Source organism: Heliangelus exortis, chromosome 19, assembly GCF_036169615.1.
Source record: "Heliangelus exortis chromosome 19, bHelExo1.hap1, whole genome shotgun sequence".
Taxonomy (NCBI): Eukaryota; Metazoa; Chordata; class Aves; order Apodiformes; family Trochilidae; genus Heliangelus; species Heliangelus exortis.
In genome coordinates this window covers 4,145,530-4,170,267 of record NC_092440.1, presented here as the reverse complement: position 1 = coordinate 4,170,267, position 24,738 = coordinate 4,145,530, and the positions used below count along the sequence as shown (strand labels likewise).

The following is a 24,738-nucleotide window of genomic DNA, read 5'->3' as shown; positions in this document are numbered from 1 at the left end:
AATTAAAGAGCCATTAAAATCAAAGCAGGTGAAATAAACTCAACTTCTAGGCTGAATTAACTCCTGAAGGAAAAAAGAGTCAGAGCTATTCAGAGAATGCAGAAATAATTCAAAAAATAAAATAATATCAAGGTTAAGAAGCCAATTTTGTTTAAAACAAAGGCAGAATTAAAATTAGCTATCCATTTTCTAACAAAACTATAATCTTTCCATTCTTAAGTAGACAAAGCATTGATTTTCTTACAAAGTTAAAATATGTACATTTGTCAACCATGGGGACAGCCCAATCATATAATATTTGTCTCTGATTTTAGTATGCATATTCTGAGTCTAGAGTTTTACCTTTCTGCAAGTCTTCCTTAAGTGACTTCACTTGTAGAAGCAGGGGACTAACACACAAAAAAGAAAAAAGGTAGTTCAGTTGAGATACCAACAGTTTACTCTGGTAAATCACATTATTAAAATCACATCATTAAAAGCTAAAGAGAAACATTAGTATTTCCTAGATCCTCTCTGTTTGTCACCTTGTCTTGTTCTTTATATGTATTATAAGGTACTCTTGAGGTAATGATCATACTCTAATTGAGAAAGTAAGTCCCACAGGAAATTCTCAGAACCTGAAACAAGTATCCTGTTTCTTTTCAGATACAGGCTACAGGATGCAGAGCTTCGTAGAAGAATTTTTATGGTTTTTTTATAGCATAACAGGAAGTTTTAACATTGCCTAGGATATACTCTAGGATGGAAAAATAATCATTAGCTAACAGCAGCTTTGTGAAGAGGATAAAGACACATAGACCTTCAGGGGCTACTTGCCCTGTGAAAGGTCAACAAACAAAAGCCACACACTAAGAATCCCATAAGCCCTAAGGAAGAGCTCCTGCTTACTTTTCTTCAGGCAGAAAAGAGCTGTGGCAGCATTCTGAAGCAAAATTATATCAGCCTTAAGAGCCTCTCACTCTAGAAGCTGCTCCATGTGAGCATCACACTCTTTCAGTGCTTTAACCACACCTGACTGATGTCAGCAAAAAGAGGACTCACCTGTATTCATCATTGGGATGTGCAATTTCCACAACATCTCCCAGCTTGATTTGAAGAAATACTTTAGGATTCACCACCAGTTCATCATCTACAAGACATGAATTAACAAGGAAAACTGCAATGAACAGATCCATGCTAAACAGAGGTGCTTGCATGCAGAAGTTCACTCTGCACAAATGCACAAGCCCCAGATTAACACATCAGCAGTGAGCTGCACTCCCATGACAGTGCCCTGATCCAGCCACCTCAGCCTGGCCACTCTTTCCTTTCAAGCCACAGAATCTTCTAGAGCAAAAGAGCACCCTAAATCAGGCAAGCAGAATCCTCTATTTTTCATATAAAAAGCATCAGCAAGGAAGCAGAGAGCTATAAGATATTAACAAGATATATTAGAGTGCTATGATTTGAAGTTAGAGGTAGGGAGAAATCAAATAAATAACATTTTCTTCCTAGACACATCTACACACAGGGGAAAGCCATTAATTGGTCTGTCACAAGAGTGACTGAAATACGAAGTTACAACAAGAATACCACAACAAAAGAGAAAGTGTAGAATAAAGCCATTTTGCTTTATAGGTTTCCTCTCATTCCATTCTGAAAAAATACAATTTTACTCTGCTCTATCTTGCTATTAAACAACACTATCAGCTACTCCAAACTCTGCCTGAAAATACTACTTGTTACATCCAAGATTTTTGTTCACTGTTTTGTTAAAAAAAAACAGGTCATTGCTTTGAAATAAGAAAGAACATGCAGGGCTCACTGTTATGAACCAGGAGATACTGACCACTGCCTCCAAAACCCTTCTTATGTATGACAAGCTTGTAGACCTTGTTGGTTCTCATCTTGAATTCCAGTTCTTAGTTGCTCTGAGTAAAAATTGTTGAAGACATCTTGCACAGCTAAGATGGAAATGAAGGCAAACACAGATCACATTGTTACAAAAACATTCTTTATACTCTGTGTATAAACAAAGGACATTGTAACACCACACAGCCAAGAATGCCCCCCCTGCAAGGCGGGCATGTTACTAAGTTTAACAAATGTCAGGCTAAAAGTTTAGTAAAAACCTCCAGTACCAGCACCCCTGGCAGAGGCAGTTCTACTCGCTAAAATTGTATCTTTTTTATTTCTGCAAAAAGAGAATAGGGATGGCAGGAAAAGGAGAGACAGATAAACTCTGAACCTTGTGTTAAATGCACTAAAATGAATACCCAGACTTCTGCCCGCTGTCGGTTCTGTCATTCCCTCTCTCCCACACTTCTTCCAGTCCTTTCCAAGATGCTACAATGCACAACCGGACGATTTCACCCCAGTCCCCCAGAGGGCAGCGTTACAGACATTAAAGGCCAAGCAAACCTTTAAGTTGGACGCACTGGTTTTAACTGCTTTAACTGCTTCAGCCACGGCATTTTTTCTCCCTTACATTTTCCTATAAAATAAAGCATATTTCAAGGGAGAACCTTTGCTTTTACAACTTACTTCTTTTAGAAGTACATTTAAACTGGACGTTTTCAGTAGGAATAAAGTTTTCTTCATAAAACTATGAAGTTTTATATGCTCTTCTGCTTACATCTGCACTCCAATCAAAGGAAAGGGAAAGCCTTTCACCCCGGACTGCGGCACTGAGCTTGCAGATGTGCTTTGCAGAAAAACAACCGAATAACCGAGCTACAAAAGTACGATGGGAAAAAAACCGGAACATCCGGAGTTTGTTAAAGTCAACACTTTAAAACCTTCGAGCTTGGAACGGGAGCCTGGCAGCAACAGCCCCGCGGCTGCACCGTGTGTCGGCGGGGCCAGCACCGAAACAGCCCGCACGGTGAGAGGGAGAGCGGGTAAACCCGAGGCATTCACCGCCAGCTCTCACTCCCGTTGGGATGGGAAGGTCCGCGGTTCCCCCGCTGCAAGCTTACAGAGGTCGGGGGAGCAGCACACACCAGGACACCCGGGATTCTCCCCCGGTGCAGCTGCCGGGGCGGTCTGGCAGCAGCGGGGACTGGCGGGGCTCGCTACCCTCCAGGAAACTGCAGCCTAGAGCGAGCAGCGCGGCGGCCCGGACCTCCCAAGGGAAGGACGGAAAGGGAGCGGGGGGCACCGCGGAGCCCCGGGGAGCGGAGGGAGCCCGGGACGCCTTAAGGCTCCGGGCACTTCACCGGCCGACGCGGGACGAGCCAGACCCGCAGCCAGGACGAGCCTTCTCGCAGCCACCCTAAGCCCATCCCAATCCCTTCCCACAGCCGCGGGGCGAGTCCGAAGCCCTGACCTGCCGGTCCCGTGTCCCCCGGCAGCTGCAGCACCGTCCCGCCTCGGCCGCACGGGCAGCGCTCGACACTTCCGCATCCGGGGCCACCGGGACAACACGCGCGCGTCACATGACACCGACCAGCAAGACACAGGGGGAGAGGAGCGGTCCGGGCACCCCCTCGGCGGGCGGGGTCTGTTCGGGGGGCGGGGTCTGTTTGGGGGCGGGGTCTGTTGTGGGCGGGGTCTGTTGTGGGCGGGGTCTGTTTGGGGTGGGGGTCTGTTTGGGGCGGGGGTCTGCTTGGGGGCGGGGTCTGTTTGGGGCGGGGTCTGTTTGGGGCGGGGTCTGTTTGGGGGCGGGGCCGAGCGTCCGTTTGCGGGGTGGAGCCATAGCAACAGCCACGGGGCTCGACCCGAGGCCCGCGAGCAGGAGCGGCGCTCGGTCCCGGATGAGGAAGTGATGTGAGCGGGAAGGGGGCGGGCGAGCGGCGCGGCGGGGCGAGCAGGAGCGGCGGGGCGAGCCAGGAGCGGGGCAGGCGCGGGGAAGGCGGCCGCTGCCGCCGAGGTAATGGGAGCGGAGCCTGGGGGGCGACGCGGGGGCTTTGCGGGGGAGGGTGGAGGAGTCTCCGGAGCGGACCCGCCTCTTCCGCCACTCCTGAGTGGGCAGCGGCGCTCCTGGCGCGGCTGGGGGCGAGGGGCTGCTGGCAGGGAGTCGGCCCTACTCTGCCCGGGCGCGGCGGGGGCTGTGCGGGGCTGAGCCCGCTCTCTGCCAGTACCGGCGGTTGCATAAGTACCGGGTGTGGCGGTCTCCTCCGGTGCGCTGTCTCGGGGAGCGGGCAGACCACCGCGGACGGGCGTAGCGGATCTCTCCTCCGGTCGGGCCGCCGGGATCCGAGTGGATGCGGGGGCTGCTGCCTTCCTTGTAAGAAGGACCCGGGTCGGGTCTGTCCGCGCTGCCGCCGCGCTTCGAACAAAGGAGCGGTCCCGGCCCTGCCGGCACTCTCCCCGGGGCGGCCCGCACCGCCGCCCGCACTGTCGGTGTCACCGGAGAGGCGATCGCTTCCTGTAGACAGTCACAGTTCTCCGGTGCTCCCACTGGGCCGGTTCAGGTGATGCCGGTTTCTTCACAGGTGGTTTTTGGTGAAGGAGCGGGGAGCGGAGCGCCCGTCCGGTGAGCCCTGTCGGTACCCCGATGCTGCTGGGGAACCCGCCTCAGCCCCGTCCTCTGACCGGGGCTCTTCGGGAACCATCCGATCGTGGCGGTTTCACGTCGGGATTTTCGTGATGTGTGGGCTCAGCGTGCTGTGTGGGTCCACGGCTCCCACCGTGCTGCTGCCGGGACTCTGTAGGGTTCCGGGCTGGAGAGGATCCCGGTCCCGGGGCTCGGTGGCACCGTGCAGCCCATGTGCAGCGTGGCAGGAGTTTATGTGAGCCAAGCCATGAGGTACAGTGGATGGTGGCTCAGAAAGTTCTTTCGAGGCAGAAAATACGTGAAGAAAAGTCGGGTTTTTTTCCTAGATATTAGAAACTTTAGAAAATCACAGGAAACAAAGGATGCTTTAGTTTTAGCTAAGGAGTAGGACATACAATGCAAGGCCCAGTGATTTGCTTTATAGTCTTTTTTTCAGGTGTTGCAGGTGAGGGTGTATTCTAGACAATGAGATGTCTAGATGTGAAAATAAAGATTGGGAATATCTATTTGTATTTTCTTTGTTAGTGACACATTTGCTTAGCTACTCAAACATTTCTTAGTTCCTTTCTCTAACAATTACTTGGAAGTTTCTTATGCATACATGCTTGAATCTTGAAGAATGAAGCTTTTCCTTTTAATTTAGTGCTTGCTCCTACATATGTTGATTTAACATTGCTTGTATTTTTAAGGAAAAGGTGAGAAAACTTAGGACAACCAATCTTCAGCTGCCCTGATGCTATCATCTGGGGTGGAATCTCCCCTTGATTCTTCTGCCTCTGATGTAATTGAGTTGTACACTGGACTGCCAGGTAGTATCTCCACTGAACTTATGGCTGTATCAGAGCCTACAGGGGGGTTAGATGCCAAATCTGATGTATCCACACCTGTGCTGGCACACAGTGACAGTCTGTCAGCCAGACATCGAGGGACTTCTGGAGCAGAAAACTTATGCCAGAAGACAGAGGAGTTGGGTGATATGGGCAAGGTGTTTTCTCGTGGGCCAGCAGAATCCCTCGTTGAAGACCTTGGAGACCTTGAAAAGGATGAAAAAAACAAGAAAAGAAACTTCAGGCGACTTGGCTGTTCTGTTGATGGATACCAGAAAAGAGACAAGGAGGCACAAGGTGCTGAGGAGTATCCTGCTGAATGCTGTGCTTTAACTTCGAGGGAAAGTTGGTCAAAACAAGTAAGCACATGCAAAAGTTTATCCTTGCATGATATTTTGAATTTAGGCTTAGAGTGATTAGGCAGAGAGCTTTATCCATGTCCTGTTTCTTATTTGTGTTTTCTGGCATCTGTGTTGTTATTTGGATTATCATGTATTTGGTGAAAAAAATTAGACTGTGCTTCAGTAGACCAGCAGGATTTTAAAATATCAAGCTTTTCATTCTTTCAAATCCTGTCAGCATGGTGTAAGGCAGGTATGTAACAAATCTGTTTGTTTGGAGACTAAAAAGGAGAACAAAACCAGATTAAAAAGCTCCTTAGCCAGTACCTATGTTTTGTGGGTGCAGTGTATTCTACTGGTACCATCACCCCCAGTCAAGGTACTAATCACTAAGTAATAGCTATTTCAGTCTGGTAATACTCTTATATTGCTATGGGGGGCTCTGGATAGGTATTTCAGGTTTTAATCTAAAAATAAAAATTCCATCTAAAAATAGATTATTCTTCATTTTAAGAATTATTCTTTGTAACTAGAGAGGCAATCTGTGTCAGTTGCCTCTTTCAAAACAAGACTTGCATGGTAATGGCACTTCCCCCACCCCAATTCTGGCAAACACTGGTGATAATAATGTGCCAAGCAATAGCCTGTTAAAAACTGAAGAGCTACAAAACTATTTTAAAACTGAGATTTTTAGTGACTCTCTTGATCAGTTTTCTTTAGTTTGCAAATAGTTTTCACACACATAAGAAAACATAGAGGAGAAAAAAAGTATTGTGAATGAACACCTTCCAGCCAGGAAATACCTGGGTAAAGCACACAGGTTAGTGTGTTAGTAATTAGTGTTTTACACTAATTACTGAATGGTGCTTAACATTAGAATACTTTGTGGATTTTTACATCTGTTTGATTTATTTGAACGTTTGTGAAATTAAAACTAATTAAATTCACTGTAGTCATTTAGTGTATTCCAAGACTAATATTCACATATAAAACAGATATGGTTGTGGGAGGTTGTTTTCATTTGACTTGAGTTTTTTGTTTTGTTTTTTTTTTGCAAATAGACCCAGATCTCTTCCTGGGTTTATGCTTTTGAGACAAAGGAATGAGTAGTAGAAGGCAAGTTCTAATAAAGATCTAATAAAGATGTATGCATCTTATCAGAGGCATGTTTGGGAATGTGAGACATCCTTGGAGACTGGGTTACTCTCCTGATTCAAAATTGCAACAACTTGCATTTTAAGCCACTTGTATTTTAGCTGCTTGTGTTGCAAGACATTGTTGCTGCTAAATACAAATCTCTTCTGGATGCATCATTATTTGATAGTGAGGTTATGGTCACTGACAGGATGAAAAAGGAATGAGAAGTTCTTGTGTGAACCACTTGCAATGCAAAGCTGCTCTGTGCAAGGGCTGGGATGTTCTGAGGTTTCCTGATAGTTTTCTCATTCAGAACTAACCTCAGTAAGCAAATACAATCCCTGAAACATGCAAAGCATTCCAGGAAATTGCCAGTCTCCACTGATGCTTCTGTCTTATTTCAGGAGGACCCTCACTTAAAGCAGCATGAGGTGAAGTCTCTGAGAACTTTTTGCACTGAAACAGGGGGATCTCTGAAGAACACAGGTGCATGTTCTAGTTGTACATCCCTATCTAACCCTGCTTCTCTCCCAGGTTAATTTTTGTTGATCTAAAACAGATGAGTGGTTGTAGGGTAGCTGAGGTATTTTGCTTTCCATAGCTAGAACAATATGGAGATTCAATCCTTTGCTTTTTCCTGACAGCACGTATACTTTTCTGAAGGCCTTTTATGTACAAGACATTTTAGTTATTTAATTCAAATACTTTTTTGCCCCAAAGCAGGAGATGTTATTAATAGCAGATGTTTTACATTTCCTTCTGTTTCAAAGCTGTGGATTATATGAAAGCAGTTACAGGAAAGATGTGAAAAAGTATGACTTGTTCATTTTGTAGATTTTTTTTTTAAAAAAAGGAAGTGCAGAATCTAAAGGTAGAGAACAAAACTAATTCTTAATTTCATTATAATTTCTAGTCTTCTAGATCCAGATTCTTTGGTAATTTTGTCTGCATCTAGTATTTTTTTCCTTCTCCCTCTGTGCTGTCATAACCAAAATTTCTACTGTTTTGTATATGTTTAATATTTAAGATATTTAAATATGTAATATTAATATTTTACAGTAACTATAATTTGTATTAGGCCTTTTATGATTTTACATAGAGGTTTATTAATAATCGTTATCACTTGGATAGAGCAAGATATGGATTGTGTTCTTATGGATGAGTTATTGACAAAAAATCCTTCAAGGATGAAGAAATGGAAATGGCCACTCAATGCACAATCATATTTCTCGGGTACCACAGATCAAGTACCCATCCATGTTGAGCTTTGATGTTGCAAATAAGCTTTGTGATGAAGCCATGACTTCATATGTGTTAATTTACATATTTCCATCTATTTCCATTGTATCAGGAAAGTCTGAAAAAAAACAGGTCTTTGGCTGCCTGCTTCTCTTGAGGAATGTCTGTGTTGAAAAGTGTTGCATCTGTGGGGTACTTTGGTTTTTCTTGGAAAAGCTTGTGCTAGAATTGCTTGCCTCAGTCCTCACTTCTAAAACCTTTTGGCAATCAACACTGTACTGAGTAGTGAGTACAATACTAAAAGGAACATAGTAAGCTGCATGCCTTCCAAATTTAGTATGTGGTTCTGATTTGCTTTATTTTTTCCTGTGCAGAAGAAAACCAATCAAATGTTCAGGTGACAGCTGAAACTCTGCGAAAGCTCACTGAAGAAGTACAAGGTATGAAGGCTGATGGGACTAGGAAATTTAGTAAAGCAGGATACAGAAATGACAGAATGAGTGAAGTTCTTCCAGCTGAGAGCAGTGAATGCCCAGACATAGGCACAGTCATGGCCAGAGCTGGAGTTTCAGGAATCAGCATGTTAGATTTTTTAGAGCCTTTGAAAGTCACAAACGTTGAATCAGCCACAGAGCATCCACAAGAAAAAAATGAATATGTGCTGGAAGCCCATGCTGCCATGCCATCCAGGACAGGGAGTAATGTTGTATCTATTTTGGAAACTAGAGAAGAAAAGTTACCCAGTCAAAATCCTCTTAATGAATTTGGTACATCAGTTGCTAATTGCCAAACTGATCAGCAGGCTGAAGAAAACAGTGCCCATGACTTCTGTACTGGTCCTGTAGCTAAAGGTAATGAACCTCATAGGTTGTCATCAGTAGAAAGCTGTAGAACACTCTTCACAAAAAGTTCTGAAGTTTTATGTTCAGTTCTGGAAAACACCTGTTATCTGGACTTTAGAAATATGCCCCTAGGGAACAATAGTACTGCAGTCCATGGAATTATCAATGAAACCCCCCAAAAGTATCTTCCCCAAAACATCAAAAGCCAGGCTCATGATCATGGAACTGGGTTTGTAGAAAATGGAACCTCCACATCTGTATCAGTAGAGCAGATCTCAGTGGTAAGGAGCATAGGATTATCTACTGCTAAAACTGATCAAAGGGATGTAAGTGCTAGTGTAGGTAAATTGAACAGCTCTGAACTTGAAGAGGCTGCTGAAGTCTGGAGAAAATTTTCTGTGGGAGAGAACACTGACATTCGTAGCTGTCCTGAGGCTCAAGAGGGTGCTAATTCTGAGCATTGTCATTCTTCAGATTTTAGCTGCATTTCTTCGTTCCCTGAGGAGTTTTCAAAAGCAAACTTTAAAACAGTCTCATCAGAGGGTAATAAATTGAAAAAGGACCAGGGGCAATTCCCTGTCAGTGATTTATGCAAGAATGATATGAAAGGAAGTAGTCTGATGGAAACGAGCAGCATTGCTTCCCATGAAACTGGTCAGACAGACACGTGCTTTTATAACACCTGCAGTAAAAGTTCTCCTCCCAGTAGCCAGAGCTGTCTGGATCTTAGTACCAAGCAAGGAAAAAACTCACCTGAGGCACAACTGCTTGAAAAGGAGTCTGAGAGTAACACAAAATCAGACAAGTTGTCTGGCAGTTTAGTTGAAGCTACAGAAACTAACAGTAATGACAGTTTGTCCACTGGCAAAGAAACTAATTTGATTTATACACTAAATGTAACTCTACCTCCCATTGCTCAAAAATCAAGAGAACCTCATGTTATTGAGTGTCCTCCTTGTACTGCTAATGAAGTTTCAAGCAGGGACAAGGCTCAGGATAATCTATCTGGAAAAGAATCAATTGGTGCTTCTGGAACTACAAGGGAACAAGTTCCTGATGTTGTGCTTCATAAAGATGAACTCAAGTCTTCAGTAAGTTCCAGGACTTTTGAAAACACTAGAATGACAAGCAAAATTTCACAAAATAAAGTGAAATCTTCAGAGGGAAATAGAGAGAATGTGGTCACCGATTTAGGAAAGGAACATAGTGATACATGGAATTGTTATAATCAGAGTATAAGAGACCATTGTACAGCTGCCAGTACTTCCTGTGTGTTATCAGGGAGTACATGTGTAGATGATGTTCTCCCAAGCAGACAGTCTTTTGATGGTGAGGTTGATAAGAAGACTGAAGAAAATGGTAATTTGGAAGGAGAAGCCTCAGCTGGATATGATAGTAAAAAGGTTATCATCTTTCCAGAAGCAGACTTCCCTTTGGCATGTGGATCTCTTGCTTGTGAAGGTGACTGGGGCAACAAAGGTGCAGATCTCCATGGGATAAATGGCAGTGAAATTCTTTGTGGCACAGATGAGGCAAAAGAACAAATTGGGATGTGTGCTCTCCAGACAGACGAATTTGATAAAATACAAACTCTGGATTCTCCAAAGGCTTCTGAAGGCAATCAGAAAAATCAGACTAGTGAACAACTAGTAGTCAGATATTTGAGTAGAAAAAACTGTGTTCATAATTTTGGATTTTGCAACTCTCCTTTAGGCCCAGAGAAGAGAGAACTAGACACATATGAGAAGAAAGAAGCATCATCAGTGGCAGCTGATCCCTCCAAGTGCAGTGCTTCAACCTGTGAGACACGGCCGTTACTCAAAACCATCAATATTCCAACACAACATGGGAGCCAAACAGACAAGGCCCTTCAAGCAATGGAAAATCAGTGTCTGGCATGTCAGAGTGAGTTTGATGGGCCTGTTCTATTAAACAGGCAACACTTAGGAAGTTTAAACAACCAACCACACACTGGCTTACAAACTGCGGCTACTTCTGTGGAAGGAACCAAAATATCATTTGGCTCCAGTCAAAGTGAAGAGAAACTGTTAAAGCCAGGTAACAACTTGACTCCATTAGTTCATAAACATCCAAGAGAAGACAGTTTTCAAGGGACTCTAAGTGAGAATGTAGTGGATTTGGACTCTCCAAGTCATGTAAGAAATGAAGACCAGTCAGGATACGTGGGCTTTGTCAGTGATCTAATTGGAGAGCAGAGAATCAAACTAAAAGAACATGAGAACCAATTGGAAAAAGAAACTAAAGGAACTTGTGGAGAAAGTTTTTCTGATAATAAATCATACTGCTCACAGCATGCTTGCTTTATCAAATGTGCAAAAGAGAAAGCAGAACTAGTATGTGCAGGAAACAAAATGCAGCAATCTTCACTGAAGACAAAATGGTTGGTGGAGAACCAGGAAAATACAGTTAGTGCCCGATTTCTCTCCTCCTCATCAATTCATGGGAGTCTGTCCTATAAGCCAGAAAATATGAATGTGCTTTCAAAGAAAGAAAACAAAAGTCTGAGAACAAAATCTGTCTCAAATAGCTCTTGCCTGCACTTAGCATTTGAGCCTCATAAAGAAAAAGATGTTCAAAAGGGAGTTAGTACATCCCAGTTCAGAGTGTTTGACAACCAAGAATCTTCTAATGAGACTCGGGGGGATTCAGAAGCATCAGCTCTGAACTGGGGAATCTCTCTGCCTGAGAAGAAGCAGCTGTGCACATCACCTGAGGATACACAAATAGATCACTGTGATTCCTCTTCAGCTAAAGTTTCTAGCAAAGAGTCTTCACTGACAAAACCTATTTCTGTAACAATGTCTGTTAAGAGAGAAGCCAGCAATACTGAGGTGCCATCTGCGGGGAATGAAAAGGCAACGAGGTGTCTGAATGCTGCAAAAACCTCAAGAGTTTGTGCATGCAGCAAAGGAAGCCTGAGAGATGAGGGCCATAGGATGCTAAGTGTAAAAGACATGGATGTGACCTCACTAAAAAGTACTTACTGTGGAGAGGAGCTAAAGAATACATATGGGGAAGAGAAGATGGGAAGAGAAGTAGCCCCTAGAAAAAACTTGCCCGTAGATCCTTTTTGTGATGGAGAAGATTGTTCTGGGGCCTTGTTAGAAGATTCCAAAGAGTCTGGTAGCAAAATAGTCTCTCTCAATACTGAGAATTATGTAAAGGTTTTGGAAGAAATCTCAGGATCTAACCTAAATAATCTTTCAAAAGAAAGAAAAAATGAGACAAAGCTCACAAACACAGCAGGTACCAGCCTACTTTCAGAAACTGTGCATGGCTGTGAAGATGTGTCTGATGCAGAAACTTCACCAGAATCACAGTATAATACAACACCCACGTTTCACCCACATCCAAGTACACTATCAAACAGTTGCAAAGAAATATCCCCAAACTGTGTGGTTTGCAGTGAAGTATGTGTGCCTTACAAATTAAATGCACAGAGCAAAGATAATGTAAAGGAGGTTACAGAAGGCCAAGACACTAAACCAACTCACTCAGTTTGCAAGGAAAATGAGGCTTTAGGTGCAGAGAGATCTGATCAAATAGAGAAATGTCAGTTACTTAAACAAAAAAAAAAGTATGAGAAGATAAATCTGTCAGACCAGGCACAACAAGAACAGAAGTCAAAATATCAAGAGAAAGTAAAAATCCCACTGCAACCAAGCATGTTGCACAGTTCTGACCTTGTGCCCAGCTCTTCGAATGAGTTGGTGATATCAACAGATAAGTGTCAAGGTCCTTCAGAGGATGATTTTGTTGTCAGAAGCAGTGAAAATACACTATGTAGCACTTTACAAGAAGTCAAAAGGCCAAAGATTACCACAGATATTATTAATTCACAGTTTTTCAAGACTCAGGATTCAGAAATGGAAAACCTGAACCTTAATTTAGGGTATGATGGAATCCCTGGTGCCTTTGGAACTACAAATAAACTAAGAGGACCTCTTCCATTAAAAAGACAGCCTGGAAGGACATGCAAAAAAGTTCCCACATCGTATCAGCCAAAAACTACAAGAAAAAGCAAAAAAATTAAAAGTACATCTCTTTTTGAGAATTCTCCAGAAATGTTCCCCAAGCAGGAAAACACACTTCTCAAATCTTTGTACTCTTCATGTAAACCACCAACAATGGAAACGGAAACAGCCATGGAATCTGTGCATATGCCAAGGCAGAAGGCCAAGAGGTGCAGTTGGTTGAGCAGCTTGAAATTTAGAAAATGTACCAAAGAACCAGCATTGTTGAGCAAGCTGTCTGCAATAGCTAGGAAACTCCTGACACCTGCCAAAAGCATCCATAACTTAAAACCTCAGCCATATTCTTCTGAAATTCTTCCTGTGGGTGAGAGGTACAGCCAACGTATAGCTAAAAATCTATTAGAAGCCTTTTCTTGGATTAACAGGAACTTACACTCACGCTGGGCTGACAGTTGGTGCACCAAGATGTTCAGCTTTCGGCCTTTGGCACTTTATCCTGTAGAATCTACCAAAATACTTTTTTCAGACTTGAGCTGCAAGCCTCCAATGTCTTTCCTGGATACCCCAGTGTTCCCAATTTATTTTCACATAAAATTAGACTCCAGTCCTGTGACAGACCTCACAGGGATTACACCCCAGCATCTCGGACCGGTTCTGGGAGAGATGGAGACGCCGCCTTCAGAGTGGACTTTCTCTTTCCTCCTGTCTCAGAGCTGTTTAGATACAACAGCTTTCAAGGAAGATGATCAAGATAATGAGCTGCATTCCTCTCTCTCTGTAACAACCCAAGGGGCTGTTGCCCTTCATCCTGACCGTGGAAGAAATGCCATAGCTGAAAGAAGAGGAGGCTGCTCCATGCTTGGCCTTCACACAGTGTTAGCACTTTCTTCTCCTGGATGTTACAGGATTTGGACGAGAAGAAGAAGCTTAACCAGTCACATTCCTACCGTCCAGAGACTATTTATATCCCAATTCGCACAGGGTTTGAAAGGGACAAGGTATCCAACTTCTGTATCAGGTGACCTCGTCCCTTCATTACCATACTCATTGGGCAGGGTACTCTCCATATGGAGTCAGCATGGTCCTTCTGCCCGTCCTTCTGAAATCACTCCTCTCCATTCCAGTCACTGCAAGTGGCAGCCAAGTGTGGGCATCGAGAACAGGTAAAACCCATAAACTTGTTTCTGAGATGCAATATGTATAGGGTAAATACTTGCTTCCTTCTGGGAGGGAGAGGGTAATTGCAGCTTGCATTGGAGGGTCAGTTTCCCCTGTTCCAGATCTACACATTCTGCTAAAAAATGGCTAAACTTGGAAAATTCTTCCCTATGGAACTGTCTGTTAGAGTTTAAATATATTTGCCTTCGCTTTTTAAATGCTGTCCTGTTTTGGCAGAATGGCTAACTCTATTTTCTTCTCCCTCAAAATATACACACCATGCATCAGAATATATAATGCAGAAAGGTGAGCTACTTCGTTAGGTCTATTCAGAGTGACTGCAGAACAACTGGATTGCTGAGGTAGGAAAGTTTTTTTCAGAGGTCTGAGCCACAAGTGCCACTTGGAACCACTGTAAAATAACAGATTAGGAAGAATCCTAAGGTGTGGGGAGTGGCATTCAGTCACATTTTTAATTGTATTCCATGACTGTTCTATGCTGTGAAACCTCTTTATGTACGTTGTGCCTTTTGATAGTATGTGTCCAATGTATTGTTGGCAAGTGTAGTTCCAGTTCAGGCTGGTCACGAATTTTTGTATGTGTGCAATTCTCCTTATGAATGAGAAAAGGACTGAAATCTACTCTGCTTTTTTAATTTAACTTTGCTATTGACATTTAGAATTGTTTACTAAAAATCAGAATGAGAGAAGAGGTGATTAGTAGCTGTGCTACACGATTTTGCATGCTCTTGAGCAAAGATTTTACCCTTTATTCCTCAGTGCCATGGAGCAATTCAGTCCCTGATTTTATGGTCTTGAGATTATTGGATGGAGTATAGGCTCATGAGCTCTACAGAAAAGTCATTTATTTGATCATTTATTTTCTTTGATATGGCAGTCTCCAGAGAATGGCTGAATTTGTCTTATAGCTTGACATGATAACCAAAAATCTTTCCAGATAGCTAATGCTGCATTTTATATACATGGATAACATAGCTAAAAAAATCAGTATATCATTTGTTAATATAACTTGTAATGCCTACTGAAGGTGTGAATGAGCTCATGAAAGGACTGCTCCATTCTGGGAGTTGCCTGCTGTAAAAGAATGATGTTCAATAATAGCACAGAGACAACTTCACAGCACATTGTATTGGGCCCACATCCTTTTTCATTCCAGAAGAGCCAATATATCATGCTGAATTTTCTAGTGCACAGATTAATACTCTGGAAGTAATTGTATCAGTAAACCACAGTTTGAGGACTAAACTTTAAAATAATACATTGCTGCCATTCTTTAAAAATAGAACAAGCACCTTTTAAAAATGTGCCTCTGTGTATGTGAATTTATTGTGGTGCTCAGTAATGTTACCCTGGGACTTATGCTCTTGTGTTTCCTCCCATACTTAAATCTTACAGACTCCTAAGGGGGAGCTTGTTACAGCACATCCATTTAGCTAAAGTATAAGAGGATTTAATTCCTTGACATAAAGGGTAATTTAAAAACCAAATGTTTTGCTATGAATGATCTTTATCACAAAGGGGGAAAAGTCAAATCAAACCCTGTCACTTAACCTATCAAATACAAATGAAAAAAAAAAACCCTGAGTTTAAAAAGTCTAAAGCTCAGTTTGTTTTTTGTCTAAAATACCTTACAGGTACTTGAATGAGGTAACCTTAATGCCTCTGCTCTACTCAGATTTTTTTTTGAAGTGAAGTTATTGTAGCATGCAGTGAGTTGAAAACAATGTTTACAGAAGCCTAAAGTGCAGCAAGTAAATTCTATTCCTAAAACACTTTAACAAAAATGTAATATTAAAGATTTGGCTATAGAACAACATAAAGAACATAAACCTAAAATTTTAAATACTTAACTCAATTTTAGATTTTGTCTTGCTGAAGGTTCACAGCCTGTTCTTAAGAACTTATTTCCTTTTTGAAAAAGTATTAGCAAGAACAGTAACAAAAAATAATTCATTAACCTCGCCAAGTTGTGTAACTCAAAAATCATCTCTGATATAAAAGTTTGGGATATAAACACAAGAAGACATGGAGTATGTTTGATGCAGTATAAAAGCATTTTCAGGTCTCTGTATGACAAAAATATTTGCCTGTTTTGATTAAGACAGTTAAAAACCATAAGGATTAAATAGTGGCTCCAAGTTCTCTGCAGGCCATTTTCTTCTGAAACACATTTGTCATCTTCAAATTATTCATTGTTAGGTTTTTTTAATAACCAGGAAAACAAGGAAATGGTAGATTTCCTGTAGATCTCCTGCCTAAAAAATCTACCTCTGTCACTTCCACTGCCAGCAATAAAGCATTCTTTAAATGGAATCTTTTCTCTAATTAATGCTCATTTGGATTAAAATTTCTACAGGTTACTTTTTTCTCTCCCTGTATTTTTTTTTAAATTTTATTAGTGCATAAAACAGTGTGCTCTGCCTGTAGTATGGAGGACTCTGATGCACTATTGATGCAGGCTGAGATAGTGAGTGGAACACCGAGAGAAACAAAACGTTTCATTTGTCATATAACTGACAAACACAAGAAATGTGCCTTTCTGATTTCCATCCATATATAAATGTGGATTTATCTGTGTTGCCATAATGGTTGATTCTCATTTCTTTCATAGCATTACAGTCTGGCTGTAACTTCTTTGCTTAAGAACAGTGAAGTGCATTTAGCTGTTTGCTTGGGAAAACAGTACAGGATTTGCTGTTTAATGTAATAAAAGCTGTCCCAATTGATCTTTTTTTTTACTTTTATGCCTTAGAATAATGGTAATAACCAGCCCTTTTGGAAAGGCCTTTGGTTATTCCAATCTGTTAATAATATTCAAGTAAAGCTGTGGAAGTTTGAGACAACAGGGAGTTAAACTTAAAGAAATCCTTGCTTTCACTTGCTACTGTTGTTCCTATGCACTTTTTTTTTTTTTTTTAGTAGCCAAATCCTTCAAGGTTTTGTTTACTTTCATTTTAAAAAAGTGGAATGAGGAACATAGACTTTCATAGAAATTATTACAACTTTCAGACTTATACTGTCTCCCTTTCTTTCTGTACTTTTATTTCCTTTTCTCATCACCACTGTTTTTAAGTACAAGTAGAAGTATTTGTCTTACAAGCTGGCAGTGAAATTTAGGAGCCTAAATGGCAGATGTGGCTTCGTATCGTTTTAGTCTTTAATTCTCATTCTTGATATGACCATTCTTGATATGGGCATTTTTTGTCTTGTAGCCTAGTTTATCCTAATGATTTTTCCCTCATCTTTTTAAAGTGTAGATGTAATTTTTATCTGTCTTTTTTTGTTTGTTTTTTCTTCATTATTCCTGTGAACCAGCTATGCCATGTTACCGCACTTGCCTGTACAGTGTGTGGGAGCACTACAGACTGCAGGTCGTGAGATATGGTGAGTCTCTTGGACTTTGATATTTATTCTGAGTAGTGGGATCATAAGTTTTCTCAGAAAGGCATTGTTTGTGTCATTCTGGCTTTCAGCTTTTGAAAGTTCATTACAGGAATAGCTTTCTGATTAAAACATTAGTGCAGAAAACTGACTGGATCATGTGCTGGAGAAGTGTGGAGCATCATTAATGCAAACACCATGTTCTGACTGCACAGAACAATTCTGTTACTTTCAGCCACTTCTTATGAAATTATTAGTTGAAACTATAAAAGTTTATTTCCTTACTTGGATGCATGTTCTTTCTGCCTGAGCAACTGGACGTTAGGTGCTGATGCTTCCTTCTGTTCATTTGCAGTGTTGGGGTGGCAGGTATAAAAGCTATCTTTAAAATGCATCTGTAAACAAGAGTATTAAATTAATAGTTGTGTCAAGGAAAATTGCTGGCAGAAAAGGATAAATCACTTTCTATCAGTAGTTACTAAACAGAGGTGTAAATGTTTAACTATGTGGAAAGGAAAAGTATGAGTTTTAAATCACATGTTCAAATACACTGGCATTTTAGTTTGTTTCAGTATCCATGTAGGCTGCAGCAGTTTTTGGCTGGATGTATGTCACAGAGAAAGTGTCTACTTATTTGGGCAGTTTCTGTGAACTGCATTGGGTTTTGTGCTCATACATCATCTGAGAGCATTAAATGCTGTTGCAGCATAAATTTGGTATTAATCTACTTATGTTCCTTTCCTTTCTACAGCCTGGAAACTTCATTCCCTTTTCCATTACCAAAGCCTTGCTCACTCCCAGAACCATCACCATCTCCCCCCAGGGTTTCAGCATCTGAGCTCCAGGTCCATGGCCTTGATGAAGCTGATGCTTCTGTTCCAGTCTGTTTTAGATCCCAAGATGACACAGCACTGAAAAAAGTGAGTTCATTTTAGATACCTTAGACTCTGGGTTCCTCAGAACTTGAAGCTGCTGCTGCTGAGTATTACCTAGTAACTGTTATTACCTAGTAACTGCAGAGAAAATGGGCTGCTGGTCCTATTCTGTGCTGCTGCTTTATTCAAGCAGAAAGGAGGTGGCAAAACAAGGAGGAATGTTTCTTCTATTCTTCTATAGATAACGTATATTCAACATAAAAGGGAATTCTCTTGAATAGCATGGTCATAATTTCCTTCATTTTAACTTGTTTTTTTCTTCTTTTTTTCTTTCTTAAGACTGAGACAGAAAGGAGGCCAAAGAAAGTCTCGCAGATCCGAATCAGAAAAACTGTTCCTAAGCCAGACCCTAATCTTACTCCAATGGGATTACCCAAACCAAAAAGGTGAGCAGTATCTTCTAAAGGGATTTATGCTAGCTTCTCTTTTTTATATTTTCTGCATAATAATGTAATAATTTCAATAAATTCTTCTCTTACCACCAATATTATGTACTCATAAGATTAACACAGCTGTATTGACTGGATAAAAGGCTGAAGAAAGAACACAACATTTTTCAAGTGAGAAAGGATAAATAAAGGACTATGGGGTACAAATGGGTTTTAGGCAAAATGTGAAAAACTAAGCTGCAATGGAATGATTTTTCTAAGGAAGAAAATTTCATAATAAAAAATCAAAATAAGTCATTCTACAGTGCACAGTGAAATGTGGTGATCTATTAAGAAGTTCTGTTGATGCAAATTATGTCAGGAGTCCTTAACAGTCCCTTCTTTGTTTGTGTTCTGTGATCTTAGGGAAAAAATGAGTTCAGTGTAAACGTGGGTAATCACAGTGCCTGGCACTGATAAAGTTTTTCCAGTCATCTACTATTTTGTTCACTTCTGTCTTGAGCAGAAATACCAGCTTTGACAAAGGATTGTGTTTCTTCAGAGATCAGCTTGCTAATTAAGTGTTGGTAACTAACATTTAAAATTATCTCAAGAGATGAAATGTTAACCTAAACTGTAAGTCTTAGCTTCCACAACAAAAGTGGTCTGTGAAGGGATTTCTCTCCTTTTGAGCATCATCATTTATAACAAAGTCTTGCTCCAGACCTTATAAAAAACACTGTATGACATTAGGTACTTAACAACCTCATTTTTCATTCCTCCCTATCCCCAGTTAAAGCATTTAGACATAGAATGCAAACCAGATCTGTGCCTTGTAAATCTGCTTGTTGCAAAGAGAGGTAGTTTTGAAATTCTTTCTTGGTTGATTTGTTCATTATTTTCCAGGCTTAAGAAGAAAGAATTTAGTTTAGAAGAAATTTACACAAACAAGAACTATAAGTCCCCTCCTCCAGCCAGGTTGGTTCTGCTTCCTAATGAGAAAACTAAGATAAGTGTGACTTAGTTAAGAAGGGAGAGAGGGAAGATATAAAAAGCTAAGGAGATTTTTAGTTGCTCTATTTTATAGTTGAGAAAGATAACTCAATGGTATCTTTTACTGTTTGGATAGAAAGTAGTGAAATATGAACTAGGAATTTGCAGCTGTTCAAGTATGGTTTTGTTGGGATTTTTATAATCTATTCTTTCATTCCAGCCTGCAACCAAGTACAGTACTTTTTCAAAACTGAAAAGCAACTAAATATTCTTTAAAATGCTAAAAATAATTTCCTGTCATCAAGCACAGCACAATTATCAAGACTACTGTATGTTTTTTGATGTTCATATCTATTTATTCTCCCCAGTCAAGATGCTGGAATTGTGCTTTTGAACTGAAATACAGATAAAAAGAGATTCAACCCAAATGTCTATTTACCAATAACAAATTATTTGGCCAGCAGTAATGTGCAGTTGTAGGAAGTGGAAGCTTTCAATAAGGATGCATTACAAGAGACACAGAGAGGCAGTAAAAACGTAAAAGTTAGAAATGTGTTTACGTGGGTTCTGAAATCCATCTCTCTCCCTGTCCTGGGAACAGCTGCTTGAGTAATCATGAGTTCTATTTTTTTGCTCTTACCAGGAGCTTGGAAACAATCTTTGAGGAGCCCAAGGAGAAAAATGGGTGCTTGATCTCTGTCAGCCAGCAGAAGAGAAAGCGGATTCTAGAGTTTCAGGACTTCACTCTTCCACGGAAAAGGAAGGCACGAGGCAAAGTCAAGGCAGTGGGTAGTTTCACCCGAGGGAAAAAAGCTGCACTACAGAGTGCAGAGTTAGATGCTCTTCTGAGTCAGAAGCTAATGGACCTTGAAGCCTTTTTTGCAGAAGAGGCTGAGCAGGAGCAGGCCTCTAGCATCTGAGGGAGCCATTTAGCTAAAAATGGTCCAATCATCTCCTTATTATTTTAGTCCTGTTGGGATAAATCTACTGACTTCTTCATACATTACTCTACCACTTTGTTCTAATATCTGATGATCAGTTTTTGGCTGTGACCCTCTTTAAGGTGCTATTTTAATGGTTTTTTTTTTTTAAATATTATTAGAGGGATGCTTCTAGGTCCCTGTTTGAGTGTAGCACAGCCACATACAATTTACCATTCCTTCCTCAACCTCTGGAAATTACTGCTAATGTTTAATTATGTTTAAACACCTTTTGGGGGTAGAGTAGGAGTGTAAAGGAGGAAGTAGTGCACCTTCAGTGATGCTAGAACTCTGTACTCCAGATCATTTGCACATTTGAGTCTGCTGTTGTTCCTATAATGGCTATTTTCAACAACGTGACAGAAGAGATATGGTTTTTGATAAAGATGAATTCTAGCAAGCACATTCTTGATATACCACTAATTTTTTAGTAATTAAAAGCAGCTGCCTGGATTTGCTTTCAATTGTTTCTTCCTTCTGTTTACTTAGAAGATTCCTTCTGAGTTCCTGTGCCCTTCCTGGCTTCAAGCAGCAGAAGCCCCACATGACTAGACTTTAAATAACTTGCACTTTGTATATGTTTCTTTATTTTGCTGCATGAGGACACATTTTAATGTGGCTGAGCTCAAAAAAGGTAATATTTTAAGAAAAAATTGTGCCCAGTACTGATTTTTCCCAAATAGTTGAAGTTTTTTCCTCCTTGGCTGATGCTAACCTCTTCTTCAGAGGAAATGGTAATTAGCCCATGAGGATATTAAGCTGCAGGATAGGTAAGTAGAGGCTTTTATTTAACTGAGATGAGCTCCTGCATGCAGGGAACACCAATAAAATCTTTGAGACTAACTGTTAATTCCATTCAAGTTACCAACTTGTTTTTAATGCCAAGAAGAAAATATTTTTCATTGTGAGAGTTTGGGCTTTTTTTACCATTTTAGATTTACAGTTCATGTAGTTTATAATTAGATATTCTCTGTACAGCACTGTAGTAATAGCTAGTGTTGTACAAAGTCTTAGAGTATGTGGAATATTTCCTTTAATTACTGTTATGTAAGGCCATTTGTAATTATCTGGTGTGCAGCACTGGGCAATTTCTCAGCTATACCTTTTGAGGGAAGAGAGCTCCCTTCTGGAATAACTTCTGTTAAACTTACTTGAAGCATAATTCAAAATGAATGCTAGCTGCAGTTCAGGTAATTTCTGCCCTTTTGTGCCTATGGAAGTTATTCAGGCAAAGCTGTCATTGCTGGGATGCTCAAATTTAATTAGTCTGTTCTTTCTTTCACTTGAAACTTGCACTTTCTGAGCTACCTACCCATGTAATAGAGTTTCTATTTAGCTTCAAAACGAGGAAATATCTTGTGGGTGGGTATTTTTAACACAGTCCCAATAAATGCAGGACTGAAAATACCATTGTTGCTCTGCCACTTCTGTTACTGACTGAACAGAAAACTAAAAATCAGCAAGCAATCTGTTGAATTCCAGAGCTTTGAAAGTAGAGAAATGGAAGAGGATTATTACACTGTGTGTGCACGAGTCCTGAAAGAAATGCAATATGGGCTTGTTTTTCTCCCAGCTTATGTGCTGGGATTCCTAGAAGTTTACATACTTGTTTTGGAGACTAATTATCTTTTTAATCAGGAATACTGAAGGAGAGGAGTGTGCACTTGAAGTTCTGGTGTTTGGGTTTTGAGGGTAAAATAACAAGGCAGGCAAACTTTGAACAGATTGACATACTACTTCAGCAGCAAGGTCTGGCTGCTGTAGAATATTTTAATTGATCTGTATTTTTATAAAAAGAAATCTCTAAAAAATAAAGGTCGACTGCCTTTTAAAAAATGTTTGAGGCTTTCCCTACACTGGTTTATCAGCCCAGTTTATTGACTGGTTGGAAGCTGTAGCAAGAGTAAGATATATATTTTTATGGGTTTATGCTACAGAATGGGATTGTTACATGGTATTCATTTCCCTTCAGTTAACATGGGAGGCTTCTAGTGCTGTGACAACTGAGCTGTAACCTTACTGGAGCTCTTAAGAAAATAAGGATGTGGGTGGGGAGGGAGGAAACTTGGGCCCAGGCAAAGTTCGAATCTCTAATGTGCTTCAAGACATGAAATATGTTGGATTTTTTCTTTGGGTTGTGGGGTTTTTTTTGTCTGCTTTCCTGCTCTGTCCTGTTTCTGTTTGAAATAACATTTCTTAAGTTTTCTTTTCAGCAGCTGCAGCAGAGACAGCAAAGAAAACACTCCATTCTGTTTTGTTACAATAATTGGAGGAGTTACAAAACAACCTTACAGTTACTTAGCTTGTCCCAGACCTTAGTGGAAACCCAAATCTGCAGCATTGTTCTGGTTTGGTTTGGTATTTGTAGGACAGAGATGTAAATTAATCCAGACAAAGCATCTCCTCCCTCTGCCCGCATGCTTGTGCACTTTTTCTTTTTTCCTTTCCCACCTCTGTTCCTATTTACAGCTCTTGCATAACAGCTTTGTTCCTTGTGGCTGCTGCTTGTACTCTGGGAGTGATGACTGTCCAAAAGCTAAGTATTGCCACTCCAAGCTGTTCTGTCCAAGATAATTAAAAGAAAAAAGTACAGAGTATGCATCTTTTGGTGTCTTGCATACTTCCTTAGCTGAAGGATATGTACACTTGCCTTTTCACAGAGTGAATCCACTCCAGTCAGGTATTTTTTAATACCATGGAAAGTCAGTGTACAAATAGCTCAGAGAATGATGACTAGAGCAGCTTGAGAAGAACTGCAAAGCTTTTGTCACATACTGTCTTGTAGTAGTAAGTTCTGCAGAGCCAGGCAGCTCTGTGCTAAATTTGATGTCAATGGGGGGTAGAAAAATCACTTTAAAAATAAAAAAAAAAAGGCTCATTTTCATCGTGCTACAACTGGAGCAGCTAAGGCTACCTAATGTATATTACAGCATTTGCCTGGTGGCCTTGTGATTGCATACATTTTGAGTTCTGTTGCTTGCTGGATATGATTTTCTGCAAGCAGTTCTCATTTATTGTGTTTGATTTTGAGGTGGGCCTTTGGTATGTTATGTTCCAGGTGCTCTTCTAGAATATGAATGGTAACTGTGGATTAAAAGTCATTTTGATGCTATCAAGTTAACAAATAGCTCAATGAGAACTTGTACACTTGTGCCATTAGCCTCCATCATGCTCTTGGCATTCTGTTTTTGTTCAATATTGTGTGAATCTAAAATTTTACTGTTTCTTTTGTGTGTATTTTTAATTTATGGAAATAAATTTTTCTGAGAACCTTTCTGTTTAAGGCCTTCTTCAGGCTTGTATCAATAAATTTCTATATTACATAGATGTGGGGAAGAGGTCAGATCTCCAAGGAGCTGAACACTGTTCAGTAACTGGGTAGGCTGTGAGTAAGGCAGGGAGCAGCAGTTCTAGTGTTCCTTCATCCATAGCTGTAATTCAACAGGAACACAAGCAGACCTGGGGGTTTTAAGCATGATCCTAACATCTCTTTAAGGTAGGAAGAGCAGGAGCCACACAGTTCCTGCAAGGTTCAGAACCAAGAGGTTCAAAGCTGTGTTCAGGAGCCTGATGCTTTGAAACTGAAGCTGAAGCACAGCAGCTCCAAAAAAGGCCTATTAAGCATCTGGAATTTCTATGGCAGACAACAATTGCCCTGCCCCTCCAACCCATAAAATATTGTGTATTACCAGATTTTCATTTCATTGCTATTCATCTGCATGCTGCTTTTGGCCAGACTCAGCTGGCAGATGCATTTCATAAAACTCTCTTCTCTGACTGAAGTGCAGTGTGAGGTGGGGCCCGCAGATGGCAGGTGAGCACCAGAGAAGAGAAGGGAGCACCTCAGAGAACTAAATAAGCATCCTGCTTTCACCTGGAGTTCTGGACAAGGACTAAGAGCCTTTGCTTACCTTCACCTTAAAGCTGCAGGCATCCAGTTCTGGCTATTAGATGTCTTATACATTTACAAATACATTAATTTGTGAGAGAAAAATATTTTGATTCACTAGTATAAATCCTTGGTTTAAGAAGCAAATACATTCC

The 24,738-nt window shown here is 40.8% G+C and overlaps 3 protein-coding genes across 23 annotated transcripts in view; 1 reads left to right on the top strand and 2 right to left on the bottom strand.

Moving 5' to 3' along the window:
* The window catches only part of DEPDC5 (DEP domain containing 5, GATOR1 subcomplex subunit), a 44,700-nt gene extending 41,225 nt beyond the window's left edge, over positions 1–3,475 (bottom strand). For 9 of the 20 annotated variants that reach the window (XM_071763371.1, XM_071763377.1, XM_071763380.1 and 6 more), the window contains exons 1-4: positions 3,308–3,475; positions 1,829–1,943; positions 1,042–1,129; positions 343–389 (exon numbers count right to left, since the gene is read on the bottom strand). In XM_071763371.1, the coding sequence (XP_071619472.1) occupies positions 343–389; positions 1,042–1,129; positions 1,829–1,886 (193 nt within the window). In that variant the 5' untranslated portion in view covers positions 1,887–1,943; positions 3,308–3,475. The remainder of the gene's footprint in view (positions 1–342; positions 390–1,041; positions 1,130–1,828; positions 1,944–3,307) is intronic. The other 11 variants (XM_071763383.1, XM_071763372.1, XM_071763375.1 and 8 more) reach the window with 9 other exon arrangements.
* A 1,614-nt stretch (positions 3,476–5,089) lies between these two features.
* LOC139804942 (serotransferrin-2-like) overlaps positions 5,090–24,738 on the bottom strand; it is a 36,191-nt gene continuing 16,542 nt past the window's right edge. The window contains exons 19-20 of the transcript XR_011729610.1: positions 17,704–17,813; positions 5,090–5,911 (exon numbers count right to left, since the gene is read on the bottom strand). The gene's annotated coding sequence lies outside the window, so the exon portion shown is untranslated. The remainder of the gene's footprint in view (positions 5,912–17,703; positions 17,814–24,738) is intronic.
* On the top strand, positions 5,211–23,977 carry PRR14L (proline rich 14 like). Of its 2 annotated transcripts, none has more exons than XM_071762757.1 (9): positions 5,211–5,663; positions 7,190–7,268; positions 8,396–8,461; positions 10,577–14,021; positions 17,353–17,421; positions 18,170–18,338; positions 18,633–18,739; positions 19,628–19,699; positions 20,358–23,977. In XM_071762757.1, the coding sequence occupies exons 1-9, from the start codon at positions 5,211–5,213 to the stop codon at positions 20,632–20,634; spliced, it is 4,737 nt and encodes a 1,578-aa protein (XP_071618858.1). In that variant the 3' UTR covers positions 20,635–23,977. The 2 variants fall into 2 exon arrangements, with proteins under 2 accessions (XP_071618858.1, XP_071618857.1); XM_071762756.1 differs by having other exon boundaries at positions 7,190–7,316.